We start from the raw sequence: 12672 nt of genomic DNA on the forward strand, positions 1-12672 counted from the left end.
TTGATAATACATTTTGTATATTATTTTGCATTTCTGTCAAGAGATCCTTCTAAAAAGTACACACTGCACCTTTAAATCAAGAGCATTTTTCTTATTCCAAAGTCATTTTTGCAGTGTAAGTCGCACAGGTATTGTTTGATTTTCAGAACATTTTAACCAAATGCTTTCAAAAAGTGGTGGGGACAAAATCAGCCATTTCAAAAAGTGGTGGGGGCATGTCCCCAGTGTAAATAACACCTATGCATGACATGCAGATTACGTTTTGATAAAATTAAGCAAAATTAAGCACCATAAAGTATTACTTTCATCTGCAATCACACAGGTAAAAAAAAGAGCGAACGTTAACCAAATACAGAATTACAATAAGCAAAAGGACATTATGAATTAAATGTGAACCCATTCATTGGATTAGTGTTTTACATTGTAGCTTGTTATTTAAGACACTTTTAAAAGTCAGATCCATTCAATTGCTACACAATCATATTGTATTCTTAAAAACACACTGATTAACTTCATATTTGTATCTATTATATAAAAGTCCTGCTTATAAAAGCACCTTTAAGCAATGGACATCTGGTTTATTTTCTCCTGATAAGTACAACCTGATAAACAAAAAGCTATCAGTATAGTTGAGATAAGTGTCATGTCCATGAAGTTACCTTTCAAAGTGCTGAATATGAAGCTGGTCTCCTCTGTGAAGTTCTGCATCATCTGAACAAATACAGTATTTGTATTATATTCCTGGATAATTATATTTTCAGGCGATCTATTTTAACAATCAGTTTTGGGACTTTAATAGCCTAAATGATTCTGATTCTTTAACATATCAGAAGCACATAAATTTGGTTTGGTGGTGCATGACCATGAGAGTAAACAAATACAATACAATAAATCAAGGAAATGGACATTTACTGTACATTAGTGCAAGATGTATAAAGTGGGCACAGGTAGTAAAGGGCATTTTGTGCATGATGGTCCACATCCTCCAGCCAGTGAAGAGGGTTTTAAAGGGGACATTTTTACAAGATTTTTTTAAGATGTCAAATACATCTTTGGTGTCCTCACAGTACGTAAAGTTCTAGCTCAAAATATCATATAGATAATTTATTTTATACAACAGTTCTTTCTGGTTCTCGAATCTGATTGGCTAAGAGCTATGCGATATTGTGCTGATAACGGCACTGTAACCGCTTCACCTTTCGTATCATTCCGCCACCTAGTGAATGGAGGTCTTTAACAGGCTCATCTCTGAATGGAAAAACTGCACGCACACACGGACAAACACAGACGCGCTGTTTTTAATCACTCTCCGTGTGTCTCATTAGTTCACTAGCTCGTAAATCAGTCTGTGAATCCCAATCGGAAGCAATTATTCCGTCAAAGATCAGCGCTCTTGGATGTTACGTTAAACCTAATAGCAGTAATGTCTTGTCACATCGTGTGGACACTTGGAAAGAGGAATGTAAACACTCATTTTTTTCTGGAGCTATATCTCTTCTCAGAACGCGAAAACACCGTGGAACTGCAGGTAAGCACCGCAGCTTTTAAATGTGGACATTGATCATTTATTTAATCGTGACTATTAAAACATGTTATGAGATATCGCCAGTGGTATATTTATAAGCAGCATGCAAAAACATCTCTCTGACACTTATAAAAGTCTAATAATAACCAAGTGCATTAAGATTAAGTGGGAAACCAATAGTAACATTTTATAAGTATAGTTTTATTAACTTTTACCTCGCGCCAAAACAATAACAACACAAAAGAGACACTAAATATGAATAAGAAAACAAGTAATAGTTTTATCATGACACCAAATACTGCTTATTTGATCTCATTTTGACCATCAAACACAGACAAGGCGAATATCAGAGCCAGGGAATCCCTGTCAGAGATGTAAAGTTATCCCAGAGAGGGCGCTGGTCAGCGGGGCGAGTGAACACTGACGTCCGCTCATGCTTTGGTTCTCATACGTACCGAATCTCACTAAGCAAACGTTCAAACAGGCGCTTTCTTTACTAATCGACTGTAGATTTAAATATAATACATATATATTCTCGACTGAACTAATCTTAAAACTACACTTTGTGACCAACAAACGTTAATATAAAGAAACGCTTATCCGTCCAATGAGTTATTATGAGATTCAAAGCAGCCGAAAGTGTTACCTGTCATTCTGTCCGCCCTCAAATCCGTGGCGAAAGAAGTAGTTCCTCTGGCCTCTGGCCTAATCACAGCCGTGATGATATAGAGCTATATCACACTCCTACTCGAGCGAAATTGCTTAAATAACATGTTAAAATTGACACTTTATAGGTGTATGCAAAAATGTGCTGCTTTTGGGTGTGTCATTTAAAATACAATTGAGCTGATGGCTGCACTAAATGGCAGTGGTGTGGTTGGATAGTGCCGATAAAGGGGTGGTATTATCCCCTTCTGACATCACAAGGGGAGCCAAATTTCAGTGACCTATTTTTTCACATGCTTGCAGAGAATAGTTTACCAAAACTAAGTTACTGGGTTGATCTTTTTCACATGTTCTAGGTTGATAGGAGTACTGGGGACCCATAGCACTTAAACATGAAAAAAGTCTAATTTCACATCATGACATGTCCCCTTTAAATGTATGTTATTTCAATCTTTTAGTTTAAACAGACTTCTTTAGTAGTGTCAAATTTGACCTACTACACAAATGTAAATTTGTTAATGTTTCTTCTTGTTTTGAGGCATTGACTTTGAGGCAAAATGACTTTATAATTGTATTTAATTCCTTAAAAATAAGGAATGCTTTCTAAATTACTGCCAAAATATATGGATTAACCCCCCCCAAAAAAACCCCCAATTTACTCTGTTATAATTTGATTTTTATGTTTTTTGTTTTGTTTTGATGTGTTATTATCTTGTTTACAATATGATGCTTTGTCTTTTTTATTAATTTCTTTCATGTTTGTTACTTGAAATTATTAAATAAAAAACTTTAGTGGTGCAGCGCCACCTTTCGGCTTTTATTATAGTTACAGCTGAGTGAAATCAGCGAGGAAAGGGCGGAGTAAATCACATTTCTCTACAGTACAGTAACTGTCTGTTACCTCACTTTACCACAGCGGGAAATCTCTTCAGTACATCGACAGAAAATAACATGGAGGCGGTATACGATACACATAACCTTCACTGAGTACATTTTCATGTTAAAGTGTTCCTGTAAAGCGCACTATTCAGGGAAGTAGGCACTGTGTGGTAAGTTGAGACTGTCACTCTGTTGCGTCAACAACTACAACACGTCTTTATATTTATTCAAAACAACCAATAAAAACTGAAGATGTAGAGAGATGTATCCAGTTGTATGAACTGATATCGCTCTCCCGTACGGAGTAAAAACTATTTTATATTTATAAAGCACCGAGTTTGTCAAAGGACATAAATGAAAGGTCAGAATATGATTATTTGTTATAAATCCTTGTATCTTTCGAATAGACTGTACGAGGTACTAAATATCTACCGTTATCTGAGGACACTAACGTTACTGTCTAAATCCATATTGAACTATTAAATAGGCCTATGTAAAATCATAAGAGAGTTTTGTGTATCTATATGTTTGTTTATATTCAGACAATATCAGACTTTTGACAGCCCTGTAACTTACTGAGTCTATAGGGTTAATATTGACAGTACAGGCTGCAGACTGCTACTGACCCGGGATCTGTCAGGCAGGTTCAAAACATTCAGTGTGCTTTCATGAAAGTCATTTATTCTAACAATAACTCCTTTGTTTCTCTTTGTTATGCTGAGTTTTAAGCACATGTGATGTCAGATGGTCAGATCACAAGATCATTGACAGTCTTTAATATTATACTCATATTTATATATGACTCGCTTCTCCTATTGCTTCCTCCAGGATCTTCTCATAATGGATAGAGAGCTTCCTGAAATCAATGACAACGTTACACATTACACTGCTGTGGTAAATCTTTAATAATCTCATTCCTGTTTCTCTCTTTTCTTACTCTATTTTTGTTTTTCAATGATTTACCTAAACACATTTGTCAGAAACTTTTATCTTAAACAAATTACAGTGCATTCAGATTATACATTTTACCAGGTTGTGTGCTCTTGAGGAATCAAACTCATGGCCTTTGTTATATTATTTCACTGTGCGTTATCAGTTGAGCAGTTGTTTCCCCTTTCAAGAGATATCAGAGATGAAACATCCTGATGTTGGGTGCTATAAAACAACTTTCATTTATGCTATAGCAGATGCTTTATGCAAGCAACGTGTGATTCAAGCTGTACATTTTATCGGTATGCTTGGTTCCTAGCCTGGCTCACACCAGACCAGTTTCATAGAGAATGATACGCGGTCTGGGATCCACATGCTAATTTTCTTGTATTTGAGTCGTGATTTACGAATGCCCAGAGCTGTTTATTGGGCGCTACGAATGTCTATCAAATGCGTCTGTACGTAGCTCATAGCCATTCGTTTTAATTATACCAGATGACGTATGTAGAGCGACATCAATTCAGACAAAAACGACTTTTATCGGTACGTGTGCACACAGCTGAAAGCTATCCAACTAAACCGGTAGCTGTATATTGATATTGAAAAGCAACACATCTTAGTGACACTGTGACAACCACAGTACAGACATAATGACAATATGATATTAATAAATACCACTTACCATTTATAAGTTAAATGGACTTCGTCAACGACGATGCCTAGCAGGTTGGTCCTATAAAACTCTGTGGCTATCATGTGTTGCCATATCCCAACATCCTTCTTGGATATGAAGTTGTTTAACGCCAAAAGTTCCTCTTTTTTAAAATCAACTTGCGTTCAGAACTACTTGGAACACTATCTAAGGCTGCATCGAAAAGTAAGTTCGCGTCTTTTGCCGTGTTATTACAAATAACAAAACTGCTTCTGTGTGTCGCATAGACGTCGTCATCGTCTTGCTGCCCCCTCCCCGTTCTGTGATTGGTTCCCTATTTCAGGGGCAAAAAAGGGCTATAGTTTCCGTGCTAGACTTGCAGCGTGAATAAATTTGTGTGCAAGGCATCATAGGAAAAACCCAGGCTACTTGTTTCCTGGAATTTCAAACCTACAACCTTCACTCTTAAAATGTCTGGGTATTTTTGACCCACAATGGGTAAACATTGGACAGAACACACCGCTGGGTTAAAACTGACCCAATGCTGGGCTGTTTTAACCCAACAACTGGGTTATTATACCCCATGGTATCATAAAAATAACCCAACATTGGGTTATTTTCAACCCAGCATGTGTTCTGTCCAATATTCACCCATTTATGGGTCAAAAATAAGCCAGACATTTTTAGAGTGTTTGCACGGCTAATGTAATGATGTACCTGATGAGCTACAGGAACACTTATACAAGTGATGATGGGTTGTCGAATTATTTTTAATAATGCATCCAATCAGTGCACATAATCTGAAGTCTCTTTAATTAGTTGGTCAACATTTGTACACACACAGTCTGTTCCCACGGGTCCTTGAGATCCTTGAAAGTCCCTGGGAAGTTATTGAAAATATACATACATAGATACAGGTCATTGAAAGTGCTTGAATCTATTTAAGGCAAAAGTTTTCTGGAAAAAATCCATATTATTCCCTGTGTAGTGTAGGATAATATCATAAAAATTCTAGACTGAACTGTTCGCTTTAAATGCTTTTATCATCAATGCGAATATTGATTCATACCAAAATGCTTTTTTGCATAGTTTTCTTTGACACATGAAAACGTCTCGGGTTACGTATGTAACTGTTGTTCCCTGAGAAGTGAACGAGACGCTGCGTCTCCCTTGCCATACTTTCTGCATCCCTGTAACGCCATCTTTGGCAATATTGCAGATAGCGATATACTTCCTGGCTCCCGAGTCACTCTGTCTTTGTCGTTAAGCCTCACCATTGGTTAAATTAGAAATACCAATCAGACACACTTACCCCTGGAGGCGTCCCCAAAGTGTCACCGCAGTGATGCAGCACGAGTTCCCTCAAAAGGGAACTGTAACAATGTATCTTAAAAGGTAACTCGATGTAACTTGAAATATGTACTTGAAATGTGTACTTGAAATGTGTCCCCACATTTAGTCCTTGAATTTGAGGGTATTGGACCTGGAAAGTCTTTGAAAGGTCCTTGAATTTGAAGTTAACTAAGGTGTGGGAACCCTGACATATATATTTCATATATGTTGTCACAGGTGGTTAGAATGAAACAATGCAAAGTTACAGCTCGTATTCATTAATTTTTTCCAATTCATTTCTAAAATATCCCACCTCACAAGAATTTATTAAAAGTTGCATTTTTCTGTTTTATGAAAGGATAAAGGCTCTTGTTCAACTTCAGAAACAGAGACCGTTGACCCACAAACACACGAAATGGTAAGACACCATACCATTCTTCATTTGTACACCATCTCTGCCTTTGTTGGTTGTAAGTTTGTACTTTTCAAGAATGTCCTCAAGATTTACAATCGCAACAGTTGCTTGCAGGATTATGGTTTATTATAAAAAAATTCTCTAGTTATTTTTTTTAAAACAAAAATGATCAGGGGTGTGAAAGGATTGTATGTTCTCGATCAACTTAATACACTTCTGTGGCATGTTGTAACAGACCCGTTTAGTTGTTGACAGGAATTTATGCACCTCAGTTTGGTCTGGAAACTTGTAAAATGGTATCATGCTTCAGGATATAGCAGCAGTTAATTTTATTGGCCTGCCCTAAATAAATTTTACCAAACTTCAGAAACAAGCACCAGCACGCACAAGATGAATATTGTTCATGATTGTGTAAGATCATCCAGAACAGGATTAGTTGTGTTGCTCATCACAAAACAAGAGGGACACAGCTACACTTCATTTTGAATAAAAATGTGTTATTAACCACTCAACCAAATTTGAATGATGGAAAAAAGGCCAAAAATAAAAAAAATAATAAAAATTCTTGTAAAAATAGGCAGCATTCTCTGCTCTCAAGGTGGGGGCTCGTCTGCGCTGAAACCACGCCCACCGACGGGAAAGCTGCCATCTCTCTTAACTTTAAAATACAGCTACAACCTTAATGGCTGCTCATGATTTTGTTACGGTACATTCACACGGGGTGTAAGCGTTAACGCTTGACGGAAGGCTTGTCTGAAGCGTGGCCAACAGCCAATCACAGTGGCCACAACACATTCTCCGGTCTTCCATATACGTAATTGGCTGGCTCTGCCTAGGTTATTTGCATAAGGCGATCTGATTGGCTGACGAACGCTTTGCCGCTTAAAAAGTTGAGAAATGTTCAACTTCTGCCACGAGCAACGGCACTGACGTTTTTACAAAACAGTTCGGCAATGCATGATGTCACCCATTGAAAGTGAATGGGAAGCGTTAACGCTTACGCCCCGTGTGAATGTACCGTTAGGGGCCATGCACAGTGACTCAAGTGCATTGTAGAGTCGTTGAAGAAAAACCTGTAACGATCTAACTCTGCAGTTCAGTACCACATAGTTTACAGTCTTTGTGGTGTGTTTCAGCGACACATTTCTAACATTTATAATGTGTTTACAAACTATTTTCAAGAAATTTTCAAACTTAAACTAAAGGTTTATTATGGAGCCGTTCAGCCAAAAAATGGTTCTTTGACATTGTGTGGCACCTATTACTGCTACTTAAAGGTGACATAACACGAAAAAATGACTTTATCCATGTTTAAGTGCTATAATTGGGTCTCCAGTGCTTCTATCAACCTAGAAAACATGAAAAAGATCAACCCAGTAACTTAGTTTTGGTAAACCATTCTCTGCAAACATGTGAAAAGTAGGTCATTGAAATGTAGCTCCCCTTGTGATGTCAGAAGGGGATCTTATCATAATAGTACCACCTCTTAATCTGCATTATCCAACCACGGCACTGCCATTTAGTGCAGAGATCAGCTCATTTGCATTAAAAGGGACACAGACAAAAACTGCACATTGTTGCTCACACCTACAAAATGGCAATTTTAACATGTTATAATAAATTATCTATGAGGTATTTTGAGCTAAAACTTCACATACGTACTCTGGGGACACCAACGATTTTTTTACATTTTAAAAAAGCCTTGTGAAATGTCCCCTTTAAAGCTGCTTACTGTATTAACATGTTAGGCTGTTGGCAAAGCAGACCACACAGAGAAAGCGAGCACAGTTGAAAAGCCACTCAACTTGTCAAGTGAAGAGGTATAGCAAAGAAACATTCAGTCATTCAATGATATATGCTTGCTTACTATATACTGTACTTGTATTATTGACTTGTTGCCTTTATATCCCACCAGGAGCATAACAGCATCTCTCAAAGCATGCAAATGACAACACAGGTGGACTGTAATCAGGTGACTTTAATAGACTAAATGAACAATGGACTGTATAGCCACTCATGTTTGATATTATTTACAAGATTATATGTATTGTTCTTATTGCAGAGGGATATTGATCAGGCTCTGGACAAGATGCACGATGACACCGAGTGTGAAATACCCAAAGAAGAGGAAAACCTTAAAGTAAGTGCCCATCTCTTCAATCAGATCACATTATCTGTGCGTTTATTATTATTTTTTATGCACATACAGGATAAAGGACAGAAGAAGAAACCCAGAAATCCCTTTATGCCCCAAGCTGCAGCAAAGGTAAAGAAGTAGCGTTCATGTTTCCTTTACAATAGGACAAGTGCTAGTCAATGACAACAGATGGTTTCCTTTCAGAGCAAAATAGTACAGAACAGGAATGGAAACCAAGAAAGTGGAAATGACATTGACTCTGAAGAGGTACTAAAATACTCTTACAGATAATTTAATCAAAATAAAACATTTTACCCAGTTCCCACTCAAATATTAGTGTTATGTGTTAACTTATAGCATTGCTTTTTGTTTTGTGTTTTTGATACACAACAGTCAAATTTGCCCCTTTCTTTCAGCGTCATGCAAAACAAAAGCACTCAACTTCCCTTTTATTCGACTCAAAGCGACTGCAATTTTGGAGTTTTTGGATTTGATTTTAACACGTTATTGTTCCATATTCCACAATCTCCTCTTGCAGAAGAACCTGACATTACTTTCTGTTTTTAAATTAGACTGAAGACCATAGGAAGTCCCTCAATGAATGGCTGGATGAGTTTCGCTCACATGAATCTCAAAGGGATGATGAAGAGGTTGGCTATTGTAGAAAACATACAGTATTCAAGTAGCGCTTGCCTTTTTAATTTTAATTTTATTAGTTATTCTCAATCTATCTGTCATAGGATCTTAATGGCCTCATGGATTGGTGGAGCACTGTGGAACGTGAGTTGGTCCCACCATGTTGGCATCAGTTATTATATCCCGATATCCCAATCAGAAAGCTTAGTCTTCACATTATTACTCTTTTATGTCCAGCTTCACAGAAATGAAACCGTTACATCATAACATCTACAAATTTTTCCTCATTTAGAATGGGAGGACATGCCCAAAGGTGACAGCATGACAGAAAAAGAGGAAGCAGAGTAAGACACAATTCATTGGATGTATGTGTGTAACATGACCGCCGGAGAAATCTTGCCTGACCTGTTTCTGTTTATCAGGGCTTTTGCTTTAACAGCTGAGAAGGTGCAAAAGGGCATTCGTGTGTTTAACAAACTGTTCTCGGAACGAGCGGAGGGATTGTGGCAGCACGTGATCGACCTGCACGCAATTGCCGACGGCCTGGACCGCTTTAACAAGAAGACCAAGATCGCTCAGATCACCGGCGGCTCCACGAGCGCTTTGGGGGGCATTGCCACCATTACTGGCTTCGCCCTGGCACCTTTCACCATGGGAGCCTCACTAATCGTAACCGCAGTTGGCCTGGGGGTCGCCATGGCTGGTGCGCTGACGTCTGCCTCTGCCGGGATATCCAACACCGTCAACAACTCTATGGATCGCAAGAAAGTGGAGCGCATTGTGGAGGACTACCAGGAGAAGATGGCTGACCTCGACAAGTGCATGAAGTTCATCAAGCAAGGAATAACGAACCTGCGCAAGTTCAATCTGAACAAGATAAAGAAGCAAGCATATAATCGAGACTTTCCTGCTTTCGACAATCTCTACGAAGACGGCGCCATGGCGGGCAAAGCCGTTCTAAGCAGCGCCAATGAGATCATGCGCGTGATGCAGATCGCCAACGCTGCTGGAACGTCAGCGGTGCGAGCCGCGCAGATCGCTAGTATATCCACCGGTGTCCTTACCGGGCTCTTCGTTGGGATGGATATATACTTTGTGGCAAAAGACTCTCATGAGCTGAAAAACGGTGCCAAGTCTGAATTTGCCGCCAAGATTAGAGAGGTGGCAGAGCAGTTACAAGAGGGTTTGGTGGAACTTAACAGCATACGGGAAGAGCTGCAGTTTAGCAACACTGTGAAAGTTCCTCCTGAAAAACCCCTGCAAGCACCTCTGTAAACACTTCTCTTATTTAATTACTTCATCTACACCCATAATGGATACACAGATAAAAGGCATGCAAGCTGTCCTAATTTGGTACAGGTACCTTTGAGGTATCAATATGCACCTAAAGTGTACTTTTTGAAAGTTACCACCCACCCCAGTGACAACTTTTGTACCTTCTTGTACCTTTTTATCTGAGAGTGCAAGCACATTCTGGGGACACCTAAGAATAATATTACATCTTGAAAAAATGCCATATTTGGTGACCTTGTTGTGACTTGTTATGGTACAAAATATTTTTTATGTATCCACTTTTTGCTGCTTTTATTAGGCTTAAAGAATATGCACTATTACAGTCTGTAGGTCACATGTGGTCGTGTCACACCCCACACGTGTACTTTCTCTATTTTGGGGTTTAATTGTGTTTATGTTGCTATTTTAAATACTGATAGAGTATTTTTACATATATTTTATTTTTATTTTTTTCATTTATTACATAACTTTAACTTATATATGAATTGTAAAATATTAAATGTAAAACATGGTGTTGTCTTTCTTGTGTGTTTCCTATTTTTTAAACAGTCCCTATTTATTTGTTTACCTTAGGAAGTCAACCATGGCTGCATTATAATAACAATGAAGCATCCATGTTCTTTTGGCAAACTTATTACAATTTCTGTTAGTAAATTTTAACTACAAATATTGTAGTTGTTGTGACTGCCTGTCTGTTAAAGGGGACATTTCACAAGGCTTTCTTAAGATGTCAAATAAATATTTGGTGTCCCCAGAGTACATATATGTGAAGTTTTAGCTCAAAATATCATATAGATAATTTATTATAGCATATTAAAATTGACACGTTATAGGTGTGAGCAAAAATTTGCTTTTTTGTGTGTGTCCTGTAAAATGCAAAACAGCTGATCTCTGCACTAAATGGCAGTGGCGTGGTTGGATAATGCAGTGGTATTATCCCCTTCTGACATCACAAGGGGAGCCAAATTTCGATGACCTATTTTTTCACATGCTTGTGGAGAATGGTTTACCAAAACTAAGTTACTGGGTTGATCTTTTTCACATTTTCTTGGTTAACAGAAGCACTGGGGACCCAATTATTGCACTTAAACATGGAAAAAGTCAAATTTTCATGGTATGTCCCTTTAATTCCCGGCTAAAGTCTCATCATCTAATGATGAGATAAGAAGCATCAAAGTAAGATTTCACATTGATTTCAATTTTTGACATGATCAGTCATTATTAAAGAAAGATAGCAAGGTAATGTTTTCACACAGTGTTCTTTACATTATGTAAGATGATTTTATGTAAAAAAAACTGTAAAACACCTAAAAATTGACTTTAGTTGGGTTTTCATGGGCAGGTTTAAAAACTACCCTGTTTTTTGTGGTAAAAGTGTAGGCAAGGCAAGGCAAGTTTATTTGTATAGCACATTTCATACACAGAGGTCATTCAAAGTGCTTTACATGAGAAAACAAAAAATCAAAGATACATGAATTTAAAATATCAATTAAAAGAAAATAAATGTGATTTTAATAAAAACTGTTTAAATGTGTTACCATGTTACCATGTATTTTGTGTGGTAAAAGTGTAGTAACCCTGTTTTTTGTTGTATTGACCATAGCAAAACCATTGTTTTACTACACTAACTATGATTTTACTATATGGTTTTTTTAAAACCATTGTTGTCAAAACCATGTTTATTTTGTGTGTCTTTTTGTTTTAACTGTAGTAAAACCATGGTTTCGTAAGGGTATGGTTTGACTACAAATAAAACAAAACAACTGCCATAGTTAAAACATTATTCATTTTGTAATGGTTGTTTATATATAACTATATCTGTTAAAATCATTTGTCAAATGCAAACTGCATGGGTTTGTACGTATTTCTTGCTGCTGTGACGTAATCATTACATTAAATAAACAATAATCAAGCACACGATCAACAAACCTGTTAAATCACATCATCACCCCAATTACATAAATAACACTCTTACCTAAATAAAGATCTGACAGGTTAAGCAGGGATTATTAAATAAACATGGTTGCCACAAAATGACCTTTATTTTGTAAACCATGATTTTCAAAAACCATAAGTAGCTAAACCATGGTTACTGTAGTAAAGTCACAGTTTTGTAATAGTAATATAATTTGTAATAGTATCAATACACTAAAAAAAAACATTTACAACAAAAAACATGGTTAATTTTCGGAAGGGCAGTTATAAAA

The 12672-nt window shown here is 37.3% G+C and overlaps 1 protein-coding gene across 10 annotated transcripts; it reads left to right on the top strand.

Moving 5' to 3' along the window:
- Positions 1-3030: 3030 nt before the first annotated feature.
- apol1 (apolipoprotein L, 1) lies at positions 3031-12357 on the top strand. 10 transcript variants are annotated; one of them, XM_073873099.1, is made up of 12 exons: positions 3031-3240; positions 3899-3964; positions 6343-6402; positions 8148-8219; positions 8315-8356; positions 8462-8539; positions 8609-8665; positions 8741-8803; positions 9109-9186; positions 9277-9316; positions 9465-9516; positions 9595-12356. In XM_073873099.1, exons 2-12 carry the CDS (start codon positions 3911-3913, stop codon positions 10445-10447), a joined length of 1449 nt encoding a protein of 482 aa, XP_073729200.1. In that variant the 5' UTR covers positions 3031-3240; positions 3899-3910; the 3' UTR covers positions 10448-12356. The 10 variants fall into 10 exon arrangements, with proteins under 10 accessions (XP_073729200.1, XP_073729209.1, XP_073729186.1 ...); XM_073873108.1 differs by having other exon boundaries at positions 8477-8539; XM_055201522.2 differs by having other exon boundaries at positions 3032-3240; positions 8315-8371; positions 9595-12355.
- Positions 12358-12672: the final 315 nt, after the last annotated feature.

This window comes from Misgurnus anguillicaudatus, chromosome 2, assembly GCF_027580225.2.
Source record: "Misgurnus anguillicaudatus chromosome 2, ASM2758022v2, whole genome shotgun sequence".
Lineage (NCBI taxonomy): Eukaryota > Metazoa > Chordata > Actinopteri > Cypriniformes > Cobitidae > Misgurnus > Misgurnus anguillicaudatus.

Excerpts from the sequence above, each read along its gene's own strand:
- apol1 (XM_073873076.1), top strand. The coding sequence starts at position 3,911 with ATGGATAGAGAGCTTCCTGAAATCAATGACAACGTTACACATTACACT. Across the intron at positions 8,666-8,740 it reads TGCCCCAAGCTGCAGCAAAG|AGCAAAATAGTACAGAACAG; the intron begins GTAAAGAAGTAG and ends GTTTCCTTTCAG. Across the intron at positions 9,317-9,464 it reads TTGGTGGAGCACTGTGGAAC|AATGGGAGGACATGCCCAAA; the intron begins GTGAGTTGGTCC and ends TTCCTCATTTAG.